The sequence below is a fragment of the Crocuta crocuta genome, unplaced genomic scaffold (assembly GCF_008692635.1).
Source record: "Crocuta crocuta isolate KB4526 unplaced genomic scaffold, BGI_CrCroc_1.0 scaffold204, whole genome shotgun sequence".
NCBI lineage: Eukaryota > Metazoa > Chordata > Mammalia > Carnivora > Hyaenidae > Crocuta > Crocuta crocuta.
The window spans coordinates 1010823-1033372 of NW_027529603.1; the positions used below are offsets into that span (position 1 = coordinate 1010823).

General features: G+C 50.0%; 1 protein-coding gene across 2 annotated transcripts; it reads right to left on the reverse strand.

Moving 5' to 3' along the window:
• Positions 1-5099: 5099 nt before the first annotated feature.
• On the reverse strand, positions 5100-19244 carry AQP7 (aquaporin 7). Of its 2 annotated transcripts, none has more exons than XM_077761877.1 (8): positions 18967-19244; positions 17803-17853; positions 13887-14004; positions 7089-7212; positions 6522-6659; positions 6194-6309; positions 5797-6014; positions 5100-5436 (listed from the first exon to the last, which is right to left on the reverse strand). In XM_077761877.1, the coding sequence occupies exons 2-8, from the start codon at positions 17826-17828 to the stop codon at positions 5160-5162; spliced, it is 1017 nt and encodes a 338-aa protein (XP_077618003.1). In that variant the 5' UTR covers positions 17829-17853; positions 18967-19244; the 3' UTR covers positions 5100-5159. The 2 variants fall into 2 exon arrangements, with proteins under 2 accessions (XP_077618003.1, XP_077618002.1); XM_077761876.1 differs by having other exon boundaries at positions 6194-6312.
• Between the last annotated feature and the right edge of the window lie 3306 nt (positions 19245-22550).

The window sequence follows — 22550 nt, forward strand, 5'->3', positions numbered from 1 at the left end:
TCCTCACCTTGCTTCATCACAGCAAAATGCCAATGGCAAAACTGAAATCTGAAGCACCTCACTCCTCTGACCCTCATTATCCCCATTTTACAGATGTAGAAAGCAGGGCCCAGAGAGGTTCAATAACATGCCCAAGCTCAGTGGCGGGCACTTGAGTGTTTGGGGTTATTTGTTCATTTGGGGTCTTTGTTTTTTGAGTGTTTTGTTATTTTAACTGTACCCATATGTTATATATGCATGCTTGTAGGATATATTTCACAACTCAGAAACCAAACAAAAAAACTAGCCAGAGTCATATTGGTAAGGACTAGAATCCCTACTGTCTATCCCTTACCAGCCTCAGTTTCCTTGGATGTAAGATGGGCATGGTGATGTGAGGACCACAAGAGAATGTAGAATGAAAATAGCAAACACATTGCCCACATACCAGGCATAGCTCGTTTTATTATCCCAGCAGCCTTGTGAGGTGGGAGCTATTATTATCCTGTCTTACCTAAAGTTATACAGCTCGTGACTGGTAGAGCCAGCATCCAGCCTGGCTGCCCTCATTATGCTCTTAGGTTCCACAGTACAGGCCCTGCAGCATCCAAGAAGGCTGGGTAATACCTCTTTCCCACTTCAGGTTCAGCACAGAGGTAGGTGCCTCGCCACAGTCAGGCTGCATAGCTCTGAGTAGCCATAGCCTCCTCCCACTCAGGGCATCAGCACCCAAGCCTGACCCAAGATAGCTGCTCCCTTCTCTATCTGGACTGCAGGATCCCGTCTGAGGGAGGTGAGACAGGCTAGCCAGACTGGGGTGCTGCCTGTAGGTGCCTGTCCCTTAGGGGCTGTGCGTGGGAGTGGGAGAGCAGGCAAGGAGAGGGAGTGAGGGGCTCTCCTAAAGCCAGGCCCACCAGGCTGAGGACCAAACCTTTACCTGGAAAGCCCTGGAATGGCCTGGCCTGGGGCTGAGAGTTCTTCCTGTCTTACTCTTTCCCCATTTCAACCACAGCCTCAGTTGGGGTGGGGAGAAGCCAAGTGGGATCATGACATGAGACTTCAAAGTTCTAGAAGAAGACAGAGCTGAAACACTCTCCAGGCACCAACAAATCCATGCCTTAATGCACAAATAGGGAAATTGAGACCCAGAGAGGGGAAGGGTCCTGTCCAGGCTACACAGCAAGTCATTGTTGGGCCAGGGCCTGCGAGAGGAGACAGGGCTTCCATGACTCCTATCCTAGCCTGCCTCCTAGAGTTAAACAGATGTGTCTCTTGCATACAGCCAATACAGGAGAGACTGTCTCTCTCTTTGTGTGTGTGTGTGTGTGTGTGAGAGAGAGAGAGAGAGAGAGAGACAGACAGACAGAAAGAGAGAGAGACAGCAGAGTGAAGAGCCGAGATTCACAAGGCACTGTGACACTCACCCCCATCCCATCCTACCCTGCAGTGAGACCTGCCTTTCTCTTCCAGAGACATCCCTTGCTTCTGCCCCAAGTCTTGGCCTTACCTCTCTCCTGGACCTGCCTCAGCTTACCTTACCTACTTGTCTGATCTTATCTGCCTCCCTTCTTCCCTTCCTTTCTCCACTCCAGTTCAGCAGTGGCCCCTCGACACTCCCACCTTAGGGTCTTTCCGTGGCTATTCCCTCAGCCTGGCATGCTCTTCTCCCGGATATCCACACAGCTCACACCCTCTCCCCCTTCAGGTCTTTACTCAAAGTCACCTCCTCAGGGAGGCCTTTGGTCTTTCATTCCCCACACACTTCCTATCCCTCTTTCCTGCTTTTCCTCCTTAGTATGTATCACTAACATTCCACATGTTTTGCCCAGCATGTCAGCTCTTTGAGAACAAGAACTTGTTTATTTTTTGTGCCTCTATCCTCTGCACCAAAATGGTATCTGGCATGTTGTAGAATTTCAAACAACTTCTGCCAAGAGAATGAAAGGGGTCTGTGCACAGAAATGCTGTAACCATGGTCAGAGCTCATGTAAGCCTGACATTGAGATCAGAATCTGCAGGATTTAATGGGCAATGGGCCTAGTATGTCTATGGCAGAGCAGTAGACACCAGGCAGGTTCTTGATGGACCCACTGACTGCCCTCCTCCAAGGCCACCTCCCAGGGACATAAGGATGACACAAAGCTGAAGTGGTCAGCGAGGACCATAGCAGAGTGGGAGCCAGAAGCCTGGGGCCCGTATATGCCTCTCTCACCTGTGATTGAGGCCTTAGGGTCACTCTGCTCTGGAATACTAGGAATGAGAAAGACTAGTCTCCCCATGTTCACAAGGCCACTGAGGCTGAAAGAAGGGTAAGAGGCTTATCCAGGGTCACAGAGGGAGGCAGCTGGCTGGGACTTCCTGATATGGTCCCTTCCCTGGTCACTTCCAGGCCTGGTTCCCTGGCTCAGTTCCTCCCACTGTGGGATGTCAGACATAGTCAAGCCTCTCTCCTTCCTCCCTGGTCACCCTGTCATCAGCACATTCCATACCTATCATTTCCCATCACCTGTGGCTATTCAACTTTTAAAATATATGATGGCTACAAATGAATATATATCACAGTTATATGTTATAAAGCACAATCATATAACAAACCCATAAATTTAACTCCAACATCCAGAACTAGAAAAGAGTTATGGATGTTGGAAGTAAACATGGGATGGGGTGGACATCACAGTGCCTTATGGGTCCCTGCTCTTTGCTGTGCTGTCTCTCATCTCCATCCCTTTCTCCCTGGAGCAACCATCCCCCACTTTTCTTAAAGAATTTTTTTTAAGATTTATTTAAGTAATCTCTACACCCACCATGGGGCTCAAACTCACTACGCCAAGATTCAGAATGGTGCATACTCCACCGACTAAGCCAGCCAGGTGTCCCCATCCCTTCTTTTTTTTAAAGTAGTTTTATCACATATGTATGCCCAAAGAATATATTCCTTTTTGCTTGTTTTTCAATGATACAACTGGTATCATACTGTATACAGTCTACTGTGTTGCTTTTTATGCCTCCCCACTTTTTCCGTGTTGTTACAGGAAGCTGTTGTGCCTCAGTTTTTGCTGATGTATCATGTTCTGTTGTATGTGACTGTACAGCAAGGTAAGGGTATGCTCCCCTACTGATGGAGGGGTTTGTTTCCAGGGCCCCCTGATCACGCACATTGCACCCCTCCTCAGTCAGACCTCTTGAGGTGCCCATTCCACACCTCCTAGCTGTGCTCTCTGGACACTGTTCACTGACCCTCCTTTCACTATTCCATGGGCCCCCATGATATCCACACAACCACGACTTCCCCATCTCTGTCTTCAACTCTCTTCTGATCTCCAGACCATATTAAGGGCATACCTGTTTATTGAGCACTTGCTCTGTGCTGAGCACTATTTTCAGCAATGTACATGTTTTATTTCATTGAATATTTACAGCAACACAAATGGTAAGTAAGATTAGACCCATTTTACAAAGGAGAAAACAGAGGCCAGAGAGGTTGAGTAACTTGCTCAAGATACACAATTCTTGCCACCAGGTCTCATAGGCAACTCAAACTCAACATGTCCGCGATGTAACTTATCTTCCTCTCCAAACCAGTCTGTCTCCCCTGCGCACTCACAGAGGGCACATCTCCAATGCCCCTGAAGTCAGCCCTGACTCCTGCCGTCCTTACCCACCCCTCCCAATGCCAGCCCAGGGTCTTGTGGGCTTTACCTCAGTATTTTGCAAACCCCCTGTCTCCCATCTGCTGCTCCTCCTGGGTTATTTCCTCTCACCAGACTCCCTTGCAGTCTCCGATCTCCCCCTTTCCCAGCAGTTTGTTCCCTGCAGCTCAGGCAGGCTTGCTAAACCTCATCTCACCATGTCCCCACGTCCAGAAGAAAGCCCAGCCTCGCTGACTACATTTTTTCCAACTACAAAGTGCAGCAACCAACCCCAGAAGGGACAACTCTTGTCCCCCACTCTGCTCTGCCTCCTCCTCTGGGAAGCCATCCCTGGTCTCCACCCTGAGGCTGGGCTGTGAGGCCCCTTCTGAGCCCCACAGTCCCCTCTCCACTGCTTATCTCCTTCCTCACGATTAACATCCTCATTAGACTGTGCTCCTTGAAGACAGAGACCCAGCCTCATCCACGTCAGCATTTCCAGCGCCTATGCAGGACCTGCACACAGGAGGTGCTCAATAATTGTTGAAAGGCTGAATGTGCAAACAATGACAGGAACCATGGGTGATGCTACTCCTGGGTCCCAGAAAGCAGGGTGATAGTTGCTTGATCCCAGAGTGGGTGGGGATGCCGCACCTCCACCCAACTTCTCTGCCTGTCCCTCTGAATCCCATTCTGCAAGACCATTTCCTGTCTCTGCGCCTTTTGGAAGAACTTCCTTCTCTGCATCTTCCTTCTGACTCCGGAATTCCTTCGTGTAGGAGAGTTCTGGCACCAGGAGAAAAAAGAGTAATCCAATCCCTTACCTACTTTCAATCTACATTAGGCATTTTCAAGGTAGGGGCTGATTTTGCCTCCAAGGGCAAGAATATTGATTCTTGGAAGGGGAAGATGAAAAATCTTACTCTTTTTTTTTTTTTTATAAAGCACAGATATATATAAACCGATATATAGTACTTAAACCAATATCTAGTATATCTGTGGTATTAAAATATCATGTGATTAAGAAAGAAAATGTCTAAAAGGCGTCTGAGGGGAGCAATAATGGAAAAAAAACGGTCTGAAAAAAAGAGAGGAAAAAAAAAAGAGAAACTGATCTACTTGCTTGGACCTTGCTTTGTCTGGTCCAAGGACTAGCCAGAACTGAGAGATAGTCTTAGAGTCCTTCCCAGGACAGATCAGAGTATCCCCAGAGCTCTTGTCCTTTCCCCAAAATCATCCCGTCCCTGCCCTATGCCTGAAAGTCCACCATTCGGTGTCTGGCATCCTTTAATCTCCTCCTGTTCCTACTGGGGCCATAGGTTGGCCCTTCCCCCGTCATCCCCTGGGGTGTGGGGTCGGTGCCCCAGCTCCTAAGGCTCAACAGAGGCCTCTCAGCTCTATACTGCAGCCTTGGGCTGTGGCATAACCCTGGAGTTCCTGGAAGAATCCAGGAGGAAAGCCCAACCACAGGAGGCACCCAGGACGCAGGGGTGCCGCTGTGGGACAAGGCTCTCTTTATTGGGGTGGGGATAGGGTCACAAATCATCTTACTTAGAAGTGCTCTAAGTGGATGGGGTCACTTAAAGGTGGGACAGTCCGGACTGAAGGTCTGTTGCTGGGAGACACAGAGACAGGGCTGAGGGTCGTGGGTGGGTCCGGCATGGTCTTGGGCAGCACAGGTACTCTGCGGTCTTCGTATATGGTGGAGTCCTCCAATACCTGGGGCCTCTGTGCGATGGTGGAGCCAACGAAGACCACGTAGACGATGGCACCTAAGTAGGCACCCAGCAGCGGCGCCACCACTGGCACCCACCACCAGTCCCTGGCCCTGCAGGCAAGAGACGGGCCTGCTGAGGGGGCTGACGCCCAGGACAGCACCTACATCCATTCAGGTTGAGACAGGGAGTAGGGGCTGAGAGTAGAGGAGTGACTTCTATTCTAGCCCAAGAGTTGTCCCTGAGCCTGGGGCCCTGGTCGGCTTCAGCCTGATTCAGGGACTGAGCTGGTCTGGGACAGCATTGACATTCAGTCCAGGAGCAGGATCTGTATCAGTGCTGGTCTGGCGGAAAGCAGGGACCCGCTCCCTTCTCCCCAGGCCACCTGGAAGCTCTGCAGGTCTCTCCTGTGCTGCTCCTCACATCAGGGAACCCACAGAAGACTGACAGGGATGGGCTGGTGAGGGAAGTACCTGAAAACCTGTACACCCCAGCCGGCAATGAAAGTGAAGAAGCGGGGAGGCAGGTCCCGGGATGGGTTTATGGCATATCCTGTGTTCATGCCCAGGGACAATCCAATGACAGCAATGAGGATGCCAATCACCAGGGCCTGTGTCCCTTGCAGTGCTGGATTGTTCTCCTTGTCCGTGATGGCTAAGAGACATAGCTGGAGCATCCCTGTGACTAGCACCTGGTGAGCAGACACTGTGACAGTCACCCGGGGCCCCTAGCCAAGCCACAGAGCTTCAGCAGTGCCCCTAGCCACAACCCACTGGCAGAGACCCCACCCAGAGTTCTTGTCCTTTATGTTGTGAGGGCTTCCTTAGGTGGGGAGGACTTAAGGAGGGGAACCCACACTGAACCACTGACCTCATCCAGAAAGCCCCTCCACAACGTCATGTACTCAGGAAGATAGGTGGCAAAAATGCCAGCGGTAGCTGTGGGACCGGTCACTGTCAGATGTCCACCCGAGAATTGGATAATGGCTGCTGTGGAAACACAGACTGAGTGTGAACCTTCCTCCAGCTAAACTCCACTGGAGTCCCAGGAATAAGGCTGTAGGATGGAGGGGGTGGGGAAAACCTCCAAGGCTTTCTCTCCTAGACATGTTTACAGGCCAGGACACGGGCTGGGTCTACCCATTTTTCAGAGGAGGAGGCTGAGGCCAGGGGTGGACAACATAGGGCAAGACACTCACAGTAGAAGAGGCAGTAGATGGTGGCAGAAGCCAGGAAGGAACCCAGAAACTGACCCAGGATGTATACAGGAAACTTCTTCCAGGACATGCGGCCTAGTGCACAGCTGGTGAAGGTTATGGCCGCATTCATGTGGGCCCCTGCGGGGAGGGGCAGAAATGTCGAAGGTGTGAGAGTAGAAAGAAACAATAATAACAAATAATATGAGAGCAACAGTAACAATAATCATAATAGCTAGTTATCTATGGAGTGTACTAATTTAATCCTCACAAGGACCCTATGAGGCAGGGACCACCATCTCCATTTCACCATTAAGGAAAGTGAGAGACAGAGGAGTTAAATAACTTACCTAAGTTGACCCAACTGGTAAAAATGGGGGCCCAGGGGGGAGCTTATGAAGAGTCTGGGCAGAGAGGGTCAGAAGAAAGGGGTTCAGGGTATTCTCCCTCCTGGGGGCCAGTGAGGATGGGTTCTAGCAGACTTGGGGAAGGGACTGGCTGGAGGAGGGCAGGAACAGTGTTCAGGGGACACCTGGCCTTGCTGATCAGATGGGGCCCAGGCTCACTCACCAGAGATGTTCCCTGCCATGTGCACTCCCATGGTGACTCCGAAGCCAAAACCCAAGTTGACACTGAGGTAGCTCCCAAATTTGTCTCCTAGAACCATATGGGCCACAGAGCCAAGGCCAAACACCTGCGAAGTAGGGCCTCTGAGGGGACCACCTACCCAGAAGTCCCAACCTTACAAGAGGGCTCAGGCTGTTTGGGCTCCTCACTCCCATGCCCCCTGCATTGCCTTTGGAGACCCTTTACCATGCCCCCTTCCTCTGGAAATTTCCTTCCCTGACTCCCCTTTAAGACCTGACCAGTGAGAGATGGGTGGGGCTGTAAAAGATGGGATGTAAAAGATGTAAGATGGGAGGGCAGTGGCAATGTCAGGGGCTCTTAACGATACACCCTGGCTCCTGGGCCCCCAGACCACCCAAAGTTCAAGGAAGGGGGCAGGGCTTCAAGGAAGGCATGGCTGGTCTGGATTGAACCCCTCACATTTCACACTTCACACTTCACACTTCTCACACTTCAACCTAAACTGCAAGAGTTTCTTCAAGAGATTTCCATACTTCATGCCTGTTCTCTGCTACAACCCCCCACCCCCAACACATGTATCAGCTCTGGAAGCCAGTGGGGTTCTATTCCTCTTGCCTCCAGCAACATTTCCATTGCCCTCAGGTGTCATTTCTGAACTTCTTGCTCTTGCCCATCTATAACTGCTGGATCACCTCAGAAGATACACCCCTTTGACCCTCCCCCTTCACGAGGAGATTAGAGGCTAAAGCTAGGCCCTCACTCAACCTCCTGCAGTTCCCACCAGAATCTATATTTGCCTTCCCCTTCAGCTCTAGATCCCATGCCCAGCCTCTCTGTCCCTTTGCAGATACCTCCTTCTTGCCTGTATCTTCCACTGTCCCCTTGACTAGCTCCCACAGACTTGGGTCTCTTCCTTCCTAAAAGTAAACCATCCTGCCTCAGCCCAGCCTCACTGTCTACCTATAGACTCTTGGACACCCTCACCCTATGTGGGCCAGGCTCTGGGAAAGAACCCATTGGCTGGCTCCTTTATGCCTTCCCTTGCTCTCCCTCTTCAAACTGGCTCCTGCACATGTCCGTGACAAAGCTCTCTCTGAGGACTCTAGTCTCCTGATTTCCTAAAGGTCCCTTCAGTCATTATCTTACTGGACTTTCCTAACTTTGACCCTCTTAACCATTCTGTGCATCCGGAAAGTCCCTCCTTTTTGGTTCTACAACAATCTCTCTCCCTCTCTCTAATCTAATCTAATCTATCTATCTATTTATCTATCTATCCATCCCTATCTCTTTCTCTCTCCTTTCTCTCTCTCTTTCTCCCCCCACTCCTGTCCTCTCCTCTCCTCTCCTGGTTTCCTCTTACCTACACAGCCTCCCTCTCTACAGTTCCTCCCCACATTCTTCTTTCATCTGCCTCATGAATATGGATAACCCCAGAGCTCTATCCATGGCGCCTTTCACATGTCTCCCCAGTCACTCTTCCTAGGTCTTCTCACTAGCCCTGTGGCTTCAGATATGCCTAAAACTCCTAAAACTTCCACCTAGGAGCTAGATCCTTATCTTCAAATACCCAGTGGGAGTCTGAGTTTTTCAAAGGCATCTCAGGCTCTGTGTTGAAAGCTCACCATCTCTCAGAAAATGTGATCCTCATCCTATGCTCCCCATCTCAGTCGGCCAAGCCAGAAACTTGGAGGTCACGAATGAGAGCTTCCTTTCTCTCATTCCCGACAACCAATCAGCTCTGCTTACCTTCTATCCAAATCTTACCCAGCCTCTTCCTTGCAGCCAGAGTGACCTTTCTAACAGAAAAAAAAAAATCTGATCATGTCTGCCTCTTCTTCAAACATTCACTGTCTCCCCTCCATTTCAAGGATAAAGTCCAAACTCAATAGGCCGCCATTTAAGACCCTGTATAATTTATCCCTTCTGGCTCTCACTTTCATATATGCTCCAGTGTTCTCTATGTTCACCAATAATATTACCACTAAAGAATAACCGTATATTGAGTCCTTACATGTGTCAGGCACTTGTAAGCAAGTTATATCTATCACCTCCTTTAACCCTTACACTAACTTAAATGTTAGGTGCTCTTATTCTCCCCATTTGACAGATTGCCAATCAAATCCTAAAGAAGTTGAGTGGACCATCAAAGGTACACATTCTGCACAGAATGAGTCAGGATTTGAATCTAGACAGTCAGCTTTGCCAAACAGCCTCAAACCAAACAACCGCACTGCTCCCTGCATGCTTTGCTTTCTCATGCCTCTGTATTTTTGTGTGTGCTCTTTCCTCTGCCTGAAATACCTGATCCCAGATTCTGAAAAATCGATACTCTAAAGCCACATTCAGATGGCACCTCCTTTGACAATTCCATGTATTTTAGACACGTTGTCTCTGAGGGACCTATAGCTATCCAGGCTGCTGGGAATGGGAGTCTAGATCTGTGTCATCCAACATGATGACCACCAGCCACATGTGGCTATTAAGCATTTAACATGTGACTAGTTTAAAATGAGATCTGCTCTAAACGTAAAGTACATACTAGATTTCAAAGACTTACTAGGAAAAAGAGAATGTAGAATATCTTATTAATAATTTTATATTGGGGCGCCTGGGTGGGTCAGTTGGTTGAGCATCTGACTTCAGCTCAGGCCATGATCTCGTGGTTCTTGAGTTCAAACCCTACTTCTGGCTCACTGCTATCAGTGTAGAGCATGCTATGGATCCTCTGTTCCCCTCTCTCTCTGCCCCTCCCCTCCTTGCACTCTCCTACTCTCTCTCTCAAAAGCAAACAAACATTTTTAAATTATTCTAATGTTTTATTATTTAGTTTTGAGAGAGAGAGAGACAGAGCATAAGCAGGGGAGGGACAGAGAGAAAGGGAGACACAGAATCTGAAGCAACTCCAGGCTCTGAGCTGTCAGCACAGAGCCCAGTGTGGGGCTCGAACTCATGAACCATGAGATCATGACCTGAGCTGAAGTCGGATGCTTAACCAACTGAGCCACCCAGGCACCCCTGAACAAAATTTTTTAAAAAAATTATATTGATTACATGTTGAACTGGTAACATTTTGTATATCTGGATTAAATACATTAATTATTCAAATAAATTTCATCTATTGCATTTTACCTCTTTAATGTGGCTACTAGAAAATCTTAAATTACATATATGGCTTATACTGTATTTCCCTTGCACAGTTCTGTCCTAGAGTCTTCAAAAAAGAAAACCTGGAGAACTGTGGACATGAAGGCTATAGTGGAAGCCACCAGGGAGGATGAAGGTGAGACGTCAGTTGAGGGCTGAACCTAGAGCTGCACACGGGATGGTGTTAGAAACCCCAATTAGAGCAGGTGTCGAAATGGGAGGAGAACAAAGGGAGAATGTGCCCTAGACACCAGTGAGAAGCCAAATTTCCCAAGGAGGGTGTGGTCCCCATGGTCACATGCAGCTTCCGGGTCAAGTGCATGAAAGCCTGAAAAGCATCCCTTTGGAGGTGACAGTTCAACAGTCGGTAGTAACGTAGTGAGCACTGCCTCATCAGGCCACGGAAACAGAAACTGGGTCCCAGAGATTGAGAGGTAAGTAGGTGATGAAGAAGAGTTGAAGGGGGTTACCCGTGTAGACATCTCTTTGAGAACCTGCCTGAGAAGGGAGAGAGGGAGAGCATGATAATTGAAGGGGCTCACAGAGGGGAAGGGAGGAATGTTTTGTGTCATGCCGGTTTAGGGAGAGAGACTTCAGTATGTTAAGGGTGAGAGAGGGAGAGGCTGAAGGTGGAAGAGAAGGAAAAGGATGGAGCAAAGTACCTGAGTAGACTGGAGGGTGGGACTTGTGCAGGAGTAGAGGGTTCTCCATGAAGGAAGGGCCTGCCATCGTCAAGGGGGGGGATATGTGCATGCACAGGTAAGTGGAGTCTGGTGCTCCAGGACAGGTGGGTGAGGAGCCAGACACAGAAAATTCGCCTGGTGGTTTTCTCTGTCAAGCTAGAAATCAAGCCATTTGCTGATAAAGAAAAAAAAAAAAAAAAAAAAAAAAAAAGGCAGAGTACAAAGCAGCATTGGGAAAGTCTGAGAAAAAGTGAAATAGCCCAGGGCGCCTGGGTGGTTCAGTCAGCTGAGCATCCAATTCTTGATTTCAGCTCATGGTTTCTGAGTTCGAGTGCCACATCAGGCTCTCCACTGACAGTGTGGAGCCAGCTTGGGATTCTCCCTATGTCTATCCATCCCCCACTTGTGCATGTGCTCATGCTCTCTCTCTCTCAAGTTAAATAAATAAACTTTCAAAAAATGAAATAGCCTGGGTAGGATAGCGAAGAGTCAGTTAAGCCATGTGGGTCCCTCAAGAGCTCCATGACAGATGCAGAGGAGCCCAGGAGCAGGCTGACTCAGGACCAAGGGCAGGATGAGGCAGGAGAGGGCAGGAACAGATGGGGCATGGGGGTGGGGAGTGAGGCCAGGACAGGCTGACAGGCTTGAGGAGGGTCAGGAGGTACACGGACTGGAGCAAGCATGAAGAGTCTGAAGCCTGAGGGTCCACATTTCCAAGTAGGAGCTCAAAACCATTTGCTAAAAATAATGAATGAGTGAATAAACCCCACATGATTTCCAGGGTTGTCAACTGGCAGCCCATGGGCCAGTCCATCCAGAACACATGTTTTGTCTGGGTGACTTGGCTTTGACGACCAGAAAAATCAGAAGCTCAGGCAGCGCTGGCCTGCATCCCATCCTGCGTGGCAGCGGTCAGCTGTAGTAGTGGCAGCCACGCCTTTGCACAGGTCAGCACTCTGCAGTTAGCCACAGCTCCTGCCACTCTGCGGTGACTCTCTGGCCCCATAGCCTGTAAGTTGCAACTCCTGCCTTATGGCTCATGTCGACAGCTGGTTTTCCAGGGCTCTAATGGCCCAGCCCCTCTTCCCCCTGGTCAGTGAATGTAGCCCAGCCCGTTCAAGGCCAGCCCTGAGCACATCCCCAGAGGCTATAGAGTGGAACAGAGTGGAACGGTCCACCTCCCTTATCCTGGCTGCAATAAATGGGGCCCAAGGTCACACTAGCTTTTCTGGCAAAACCTTTGCCCTGATGACTCACTGAGCTTCCTATAACTGAAAAAGCCCCCCACTTCTTGGCACAGGCCCAACCACTGAAAATAACAACACAATGTCCTATATGAGCTTAAACCTCAAGAGTTCTTTTATAAATGTTATTTCCCTTCAATCCTCACAGCAAATCTGCCTGGCAAATGTTTCGGCTCTCATTCTACAAATGGGGAAACTGAGGCCCAGAGACTACAAAAAGCCTGAAAGTGAGGGCCTTGCCTCAGCTGGGGGGAATTAACAAACCAGGGTACTAGAAATCTTGCCTTAGTAAGCTATGGGGAAGAGAGTAAATAGAGATTAAGGGTCAAACTGTGATATTAGGTTGCATTGGATTTAATTCTAACTTAAAATGTGACTTTGGACAAGTAACTTAGTCTCAGAGCCTCAGTTTTGCCATTTGTTAAATAGGGATAATAATAGAACTTCCCTCACAGGGTTGCTGTGAGGATTTAAGAAGATACTGTATGTAAGGGGCTTGGCATCATCATGCCTGGCATGCAGTAGGTACTCAATAATAATCTCAACAAAGGGAAGAAAAACAGGGATGCGGGAAGGCACCAGTGCATGTGGGTAGTGCTTGCTTCTCCTAAGAGATCTCTGAGGAGACAACCTCCTATCTCCCTGGTTCCAAGGTTTAACAGCCCTCATGAGGCTGGAATGTTTGGTCATAAATAAATGACTTTGTCCTGGATTAAGGCTGGACACCATCCAGCTGCTGTCCTCACAGCTCAGAAGTCAAAGCAGGAGGGTGGTAATGGGGGAAGGGAAGAGGACAGGAGGCAGGGAAGAGCAGTTGAAAACACTTATTTTTTTTCTCTTTCTATATATACTCTCACTGGACAATTCTATAACCACCATCCATATTCTGATGAGCTCTAACTCCTTACTTCAGCTCAAGTCCCTCTTTTGAGCTCCAGACCTCTATATCCAACCACCCCCCAGATGTCTCCATAGGCACCTCACCTGATCGCATCCAAACTGACCTCACTTTTTGCCCTACAGTAGGCCCTCGGCTCCAGAATCACACACACACACACACACACACACACACACACACGCTTGGCACTTACCCTCATCTGCTACTTGCAAAGTCTCGATTCTTTTGCAGCTCCCTCAAGCGTGTGCTTTCTTCTTCATCCCTGGACTGGTCACCACCGTCTCTCTATCCAAGGGCAACAGCCTCCTAACTGCTTCCCCTCCCACCAGTTTCGCCCGTTCTGCTGAGACGCTACACTGCACACCAAACCATCTTCTAAAATCTAAATCTGAACACATCACGCCCCTGCTTGAGAACCTGCAATGTATCCTCACTGCCCTCAGGATTAATTCTCATAGCATGATGACACTCAATAACACTTCTCTCCAATCTCTGTGCTCTTAGTTTCCCTTCTCCCCATTTCCAGCCATGCCCCCTGACACCTGTCCCCCAGCCCATAGTTTTGTTCTGCCCCCACATATTATGATCCCTTTCTTTCTCAAAAAGACAGTGAGAAAGACAGAGCTCTCTCCTTACTTTCCTATCCTCCTTCAGCTCCCAGCTCTGAGGCTGGAGAACAGAATATGTGACCTAAGGGTCAGTGGTGGGGAGTGGGCCATGGATTGCCTTCACTGAGCCTCACCCTCCTGAGGTCCTGGGGTTCATGTCCCTTCCTTGGAGCCCACCCACCCTGTCCCACCCACCTACTCACCATCATAACATATGTGCTCATGAACTCGCCCAGGAACTCTCGCACCATCTCCTTCTGCATTATTGCTTGCATCCTTGTTACCATGGGTGACGAGACCATCTTGGAGTTGTGGGTAGACCTGGAGCAGCAGCCCAAGCCCGTTGGCAGGAAAGGGGCTCAAGTGCACTCACTGCCCATGGGCCCTTCAACTCATAGCTGAGTTAATGCATAACCCAGAGGTTACCCACACACACCTCCTCTCCCGGGGCATCTGGTACAGCTGGGAACAGAAACAACTGAGAGCCACAGGGTTGTAGCCTGGGAAAGGTGCACCCACTAGGCCATTTTGCAGAGAGGGCAGTGGGGAGCCAAAAAGTGCCATCTGTGGTGCCAGTGAGTCTCAGAGGAGAAGCAGATGGGAGAGAGCAGGCAGAAAAGTCAAGCTCAGCTGTCCCATCTATCTGTCTGTCTGACTGTGCAGGGGCCAAAGCTTTGGGAACATAGGCCAGGCAGCAGGCAAGACCTGTCAATAGGGAAGCACTCCACAAACAACACAGAGTATAGCAAAGTCTGCTCAGAGCTCTATAAACACCCCTGAGGCCTGAAACATACAACGGGTTCTGCCAGATGTGAAAGTATCTGCGAGTGCACAGGGCCCTGCAACCGGGCCAACACAGTGAGTGAGTGAATGAATAAACAAATGAAAGAGAGGAGAGAGAAAAGGAGGGACAGGGTCTTCTCCCCTGTTGTATGTTCAGTGCCTAGGACAGTGCCAAATGCAGAGCAGGTATGCAATGTATATTGTCGAATGAATGACAACTGGGGAATCCATCTGTCTTACTCTCCACTAGATCCTCAGAACTTCCTACAATGCTCAGCACATGATAGATGCTTGATAAGTATTTCCTTAATAAATGCATGTTTGGATGGATAGACAGACAAAAAAGTGAGTTATAGGCCCCATCATCCGTTGGGGGTGTGGGGGTTTGGGGAAGGAGACGAGGTCTAGAGGCTAAAGAAGAAGAGGAAGGATACAGCTACTTTTAAGTGTGGCTTTAGTGCTTGTTCAGACTGCTGACCCTCCCCCTGCTGAATGCCTGAAGCTGACACCAGCCCCTCAACCACCTCATCCTGCAAGGATAACAACATCACCCCCTTCTCCTCCCCAGGCTTCCTGAAATTCCCCTGCCCTCACAGTGAGCAGCACAGATTAAGTGGAGGAAGTAAGAAATGTAAGTCAGGCATGGATGAAACAACTTCCATTTTTCTGGCTGAGACCCTATGTTTAATCTTACCCACCTCAGTCCTTGTTCTCTCCCTACCCAGGGAGACAAAATCAAGGGCTGAGCATATGGAGGGAGATGTAGAGTTGCCTGGACAATTTACTGGCTCCTATCCCACCCCAGCTTCCATGCAGCATTATTTGGGAGTCTCCTTGTCCCTATGACCAGCCTCTCTGCCCTGAAGAAGTGCCTGTGGGTAGCCTGAGGCAGACGGGGACCCAAGAGGGTCCTGGGAAAGAACCACAAAAGTAGTGGAGAGATGACAGAGCAGGAAGCCAAGAGCACCAAGAGAATTTTCAAACCCTGGCCACATCTTTCCCACCACACAGCAGGCACAGTAAGCAATAAATAAATCACCACCAACCAGCTACTAACCCAGAGATCTACCAAATGCCTACTATGCTCAAGCACTGTAGTAAAGAACATTGTCATGATCCCTGCTCTCAAGAAGAAAAACAAGCAATTGCTATAAAGTGTGAGGACTGTTGCCACAGGTGAGGGGGAGCATTACTGGAATGCAGAGAGGAAACAACCCAGAGGCAGGGGGAGGAGGGTTTCTCACAGGAAAGGAAACAGGTCGAGAATGGAAGGCTGGCCAGATGAAGGAGCATCAGGGGAAGCAGGGGAAAGTTCAAGGCATCAGAATGGCTTGGCAGAGGCTTGCAGCGAAGGACAGTGTGTGATATAAAGATGAACTCCCCAAGGATGGGCTGGCCAGAGAGAGGAGAGAAAGTGGCATGAGGTGGTCAGAGAAGGGCACAGGGCCAGATGGCAGAAGGGCTCATGGTCCATGTTAGGGAGTCTGAACTCAACCCAGTGAGCCGTGGGGTTTGGTGGAAGATTTAAATGAGAGCACTGACTCCTCTATGGAGGCTGGGATGAGGGAGCAGGAGTGGGGGTGTGAGCAATCAAGAAGCTTCTGCCACAGACAGCCTGAGCAGAGATGGCAGCCTGAGCCAAGAAGGTGCTGTGGAGATTAGAAGACAGTCAAAATGACACAGTTAGTGTTTGACTGAAGAGGAGAATGGAGACAGAAGAGATGACCTTCGGGTTCAGAAAGAGCAGCAGAATGACAAGCAAGGTGCAGGAGAGAAGCTGCAGGCTTAGGCAGGAGCATGAGGAGTCCGTTCGGGCCATGTTGACTTTGAAGAGCCTGCGAGACATTTAGGTGGAAACAGCCTGTAAGAGGCAGTTGGTCATGTAGCCTTGTTTAGAGATACACATCGAGAGGCCACTGAATCATAGGTGGGCATTTGATAGCTGGCCATAGATGTGGCCAAGGAGAGGATGTAGAATGAGAAAAGGGCATCTAAGAAAACTGGCCTACAAACCAAGAAGCTAATGGCAAACCAGATAATTACCTAAGTAATATCTGCCAACCAAGGAGCTAATTAGCTAACAACTCACCAACCAACCCTTCAACTTACTAATTAATCTAGCAACTTAGCCAACTAACTGTCCTGTTCACCAGCTCATTTAATTATCTGTCAACCAAAAATTTATAAACCATCTGAGTCCCAGCGGTACAGTATACAAACCCCGCCTCCACCCTTGGATCCCTCCATCTAGTGGTTCTGATGGATAACTGATAGCAGGACCATCAGAGGCAAGGAGCCCAGGGTGGGAGGTGAGGCCTACAGAGGCTTTTGAGGAATGGATAGGTGGTGGCCTAAAGTGCCTGTGAGGGAGTAGAGTAGTGGTAGAAAGAATGGTGGGAGTGAAAACATTCTAGATATTAGGAGATGTGATTAGATGTGAGCTATGGGGGAGGCAGAAGTGTCAAGGACAAACAAGGTCTTGACTTCTGGCTTGAGCAGTGGCGAAGGGGATCCTTGGCTGAGCTGAGACCACAGGAAGAGTAGGCTTGGGATATGGAGGTAGTTTTCAACTGGGCCTGAGATGCCTGTGGAACTCACTTGGAAACAGAATCTGAAGCCCCAGAGAGAATCTGGCATAAAGGGGAGTCATTCATTCTCTCTATCCAAAGGTGTACAAATATCCCTGTTCTTGTGGAGCTGGTGGGCAGCAATGAAATGTAATAAGTAAGTATATTTGCATATTAGAAGGTACTATGGCCTATGGGGGAAAACAACAAGGGAAAGGAGGTGGGGTAAGCCTCCCAGAGAAGATAGCAGACATGAGGGAAGAGCATTTCAGCCAGAGAGAAAATTCCAGAAGGACTCTGAGCATCTTTGAAGGAAAGGAAAGGAGGTCAGTGTGACTAGGGTGGAGGAGAGCAGGGATGGGGTGGCGGAAGGTCAGAGAGGAAACTGGAAGTAGGTAGGCAGGGCCTTGGCCATTGCAAGGACTTGGCTTTTATTGTACCCTAAAGATCTGAGCCTGTGAGAGTGAGAGGTGGTAAGTTCAGTTCAATTGAGCACCACCTACATAAAGGCAGTTGGAACCCACTCACCAGCCCCTTGGCCCTCACCCAGGTCTTTCTGAGCCTCCCTCACCCAAGGGCCCAGCCCAGGGTCCAGCAGGGAGAGGTCCTTTTGGGCCTCATGACCTGGGGGAAAGGGATGGGAAAGAGTGGGGGGAGGGGTCAGCTGCCTTGAGGGAGAGGCTGAGAGTAGGGCAGGAAGGGCACAGGGGTGTGTTGGGAGGGGTAGGAGGATGGGTGGCTGGAGGAGGAAGATGGGTGGGGTGCTTACCGCCTTTTCCTATCTGATTGAGCCATGTTCTGTCTTTGAGATTTTTAGATCCTGCAGAGCCAAAGAGAGGTCATTAGGGCTGGGGGGCAGAGGGCACAGAGCTTGGCCCCACATTCTCATCAGACCTCAGCTTCCCAGGGAAGAAGCCACAGGGACAGGTCCTGCCAGTTCCAATCTCTCAACTCAGCGAAGCTGACAAGGAGGGGTGTGGATGTGTCTCAGCCAATGGAGAAAGGCCGTGCAGTCCCACCCCTTGTCCTCATGCTGGCCTCAGGGACCCCTGGATCAGGCCCTTCACAGGTCTTCCTGACTTTCTCCACTGTCCAAAGTGGAGATGCCCACAGCCTCCTCTCAGTGGCTCCGCCCTCACGTATGTGGGTATTATTGCTTTTAGTCTGACCTCTTGCTGCTGAGGAAAGATTCCGATTTTCCAGGGCCTTTTCCTTTTACACACACACACACACACACACACACACACACACACACACACACACAATGAGGTGCTAAGAATTCATTTAGTCCATTCTTCTAACTCAGAACAAAGTCTACCCTCTTACTTTTCTGAAAATTCCCCTGTGTATTCCCATTTTCCACCCAAATCACCACACAAATGTAACCCTTGAATTTCCCCATCCTGGAAGTCCCCCTTGTTCTCTAGCCAAATTCCTTCTAGCAACCGCACAAGTTCACGTCCCTAGCCCTGACTGCAGACACCCTCCAGCCCCAGCCCCAGCTTCTCAAGAGGGAACTCCCAGGGGAGAAACCACTCCACAAAGCCAGCAATCAAGCCATATCTTTGATCTTCTCTCTTCTTCTTTGGTCCAGTGTCTACTCTCCACACACTCCTCAACCCCTGGCCAGTACTCTACTGACAGCCCAGCCCTTACACACCCTCCCAATCTCTGCTGCTCTGCCAGTCCACCCAACAGTCAATTTACAGGTAAGGAAGCAAAAGCCCAGAGAGAGTATGTGACATGCCTGTGTCACATAGCACCTCAGAACTAAGCCAGAACAAATATCCTGGCTTTCAACTCCCAACTGAAGCTCCTTCCCCAGACAGTCCCATGGTCACCTCCTCCCCATATGGTTCCCCGGAAGTGGCACTCTGAGGCCTGGGCCCCAGGGGAGGTCCCCTGTCCCAGCCCTGCTTGGAGCCTGACTCACTCTGGTAAAGTGCCTTGTTTCTCAGCGTCCACGTTGGGGGCTTCTCAGTTATAGCAAGTCTTAGTCTTGTTTCTCCATGACTGTCCCAGGCTCTGGCTGCACCCCTAGCTGGGGCTCCACTGCCCTGTGTCCGAAGTCTAGAGTGTGCCTCTCAGCCTTTCTCAGGCGGCCCCACGTACCGCTTTGTTCTGCTTCTCCAAGGGAGAAGTCAGTGGGGCAGGGGTTTGGCCCAAGCCACTTGGGCCAAGTCCAAACACACTGCCCAAAATAGCATCCCTTCTCTGGCCAGCAGCGCCACGGAGACCAGGTTCTGAGGCAGCCCTTGTGAGGTCAGAGGTAGAGCTCAGAGTGGGTCCCAGAGGAAGGGCCTACCCTCCAAGGCAGGTGTCCAGCCCAAAGCCAGAGGAAACACTTCAGGGACCCAGGCTTGGGGAAGGCTCCAGAGGCTCCAGAGCCCCTGGTTCTGGGAAAAGCCGCGCAGAATGGGGAACAGAGGTGGGAAGATCAGAAGATCAACAGCCAGATGGAGTGGTTTGGGAGAAGACCCTAGTTCAGTCCTCAAGGAACCCCAATTCTGAAGGAGGAAAGGGAAATACGGGGCCCTCCCAGTCTCAGGGGAAGGAGAACACATAAGTCATATTTACAGGAAACACCAATCTGACAAGGGAGAGAGAAAGCCAAGCCTGGTCCTCTGGGGTCCCTAATCTGAAGGAGAGAGAGAAGAAGCATGGGTCTCATCCTTTGGGAGCCCCTGTCTGAGTGGAAAAGGGACACCTAAGTCCTATCATCAGCAAAACATCTCCCTTGGGAATGGCAAGCGAGGCGTCTATGAAGGAGCCAAAGCTGAACCAGAATGTGGGGCACTGGCCCAGGGCTGCAGAAACTTAGTGACTGAGGTGGAGTCAGGAGTGAACCGGGATCAGCTGCCATCTGAGAAGACTTCTGGAGCCAGGGAACTGCTGGGCATCCAAGCTGGGGGCAGTGTGGTATTTGAGCCAGTGACCTGGTGCTGAGACACAGGGAGTGGTTACTGATCGTCAGACTATGAGGAGACCTGCCAGGTGGATGGTGGGCAGTCAGTCCTGGGACCATCTGGAGCTGGGCAGCCCCTGGGCTGTGGGGACACCACATAGGATTTGGTTGCCCAAAACTAGCTCTGTTAATAGAACTGTCCTCTAGAGGGTGCCAATAGACCAAGCCAGTCTAGATGCGCATTTTCCAGTCCCTGCCCCAAACTGCCTGCAGGTCACTCTGCAGTGACTGTACTCAGTGTAATGAGTCCTTCCCTCAGGAAGAGAGAGATGAGATGTACCCCTGGACATTGGAGACACCTGCCTTTATTCCTTTCCTGTGTGTACTGTCAAGGTCAGGATGAGGTAAGAATCAAAAGCGAAGCTGGGGTCTGGGATGAGGTCAGAGTTTGGGTACAGTAGGATTGGGCTGGGATCAGGTTAGTGAGGGATAGAATTGGGATCCATATCAGAGTCAGAGCTCATTTACTAGGCTGGGCACTGGAGACTCACATGTAGAGAAGACACAATCCTATCTATCTCTTGGGAGAGATAAACAGCAGATGACTTAGTATACACTGTGATAAGGTAGATGGTATATAGGCAGTAACTAAGCTAACCTGGAACAGGGCAAGAATCATCTAGAAGAGATAACAGGGAAGCTGAGTCCTTCAAGGTTAGCGAGAGAATGTGGGAAAGTGGTGGTTATTCGGAGCCATTTGAAACCCAGTGGGCTTGTGAGAAAACAAAACACATTCTGTGAATAGCTTGCAGAAGACTAGAGAAGTGGCTCAGTCCTGACCCTGGGCCTCTGTTTCCTCATCTGTGAAATGGGGTTGGAGGATATGAGGTCTTCTGACCCAACTACTTTTGGCATCCAGACAAGGCCCAGGAAAAGGCTTATGAAGGCACAGCAGCCCAGTAAATCAAAATCTTATTTGGTAGAAATGATAAATTGGTTGAAAAAGAATTGGTAGGGGCACCTGGGTGGCTTAGTGGGTTAAATGTCAATCTTCAGCTCAGGTCATGATCTCAGGGTTCATGGATTCAATCCCCACATCAGGCTGTCTGCTGTCAGCACAGAGCCTACTTGAGATCCTCTGTCCCCCTCTCTCTCTGCCCCTCCCCCACTTGCACATACACTCTCTTTCAAACATAATATTAAAAAAAAAAAAAAGAGGGGTTGCCTGGGTGGCTCAGTCAATTAGGCATCCAACTTCAGCTCAGGTCATGATCTCACGGTTTGTGGGTTTGAGCCCCGTGTCGGGCTCTGTGCTGACAGCTCAGAGCCTGGACCCTGCTTCGGATTCTGTGTCTCCCTCTCTCTCTGCCCCTTCCCTATTCATGCTCTGTTTCTCTCTGTCTCAATAATAAATAAACATCTAAAAAAATAAAAAAAGAGGGATGCCTGAGTGTCTCAGTGGGATAAGCATCCAACTTCAGGTCATGATCACATGGTTCATGGGTTCGAGCCCCACGTTGGGCTCTGTACTGACAGCTCAGAGTCTGGAGCCTGCTTCAGATTCTGTCTCCCTCCCTCTCTGCCCCTCCCCCACTCATACTCTGTCTCTCTCAAAAATAAACATCAAAAAAATTTAAAAATTTAAAAAAAAGAAAGAAAGAAACCAGGCGTAGAGTTCAAGCCTGCCACTTTCCAGTATGAGCTAGAGTTATCAGGGAAGGCTTCTTAGAGGAGCCAATCTCATTGGCAGAAGTTGGAAGATGATACTGAAGAGATTTGCACATGTGAGAAGTATTTGAGGGTGTCTGGGTGCCTCAGTCAGTTGAGCATCTGAATTGATTTCAGCTCAGGTCATGATCCCAGGGTCGTGGGATCAAGCCCCATGTCAGGCTCTGCACTGAGCATGGGTCCTGCTTAAGATTCTCTCCCTCTCTCTCTCCTTCTCTCTCTCTCTCCCTCCCTCCCTCTCCATCTCCCTCTCCATCTCCCTCTGCTCCTCTCCCCAGCTGTCCCTCTCTAAAAAAGAAGAGAAGAAGAAGCATTTGTGTGTCTGTGTATGTCTATATGTATATGTGTGAATGGGCAGTTGTGTGTGTGCACCTACCTATCTGTGTCTGATCTTGCATGTGAAAACCTCTCTGTGGGTGCGTGGGTGTACACACACACACACACACACACACACAGAGTCATGCACACATGAACATGTGCCCATTCCACTGGGTTAATATTTTCCTGCCTGCGTCAGCCTAGTCCCAGTCAGCGGGCAGCTCACTGCAGGAACGTGCCCTATCTGATCTGGTCAGGGGCTGTGGACCTGGCACAGGGGGCTTGAGTGGGCAGGGAGCCCATCTCAGCTCCCCCAGAGAAGGCTGCTCTCTCTCGATTCTCCTGTTCCGCCTGAGAAAGGAAGCAGGCCCAGAGGCCAGGCAGCCCCAGTGTGATGCCTCTTTCCTTCTCCCAATGCATACTGGGGCTCCCGAGGGGGGGGGGGGCAGCCTCCTTGCCTGCTTCCAGAAGGGTAAAACCAGCCGCTCCCCAAGTACCTCCCACCTCCCTCATCTTTGCCTGAATCCTGAGGCCTCCCCGCACACAGAACCTGAGGAAATGCTCAC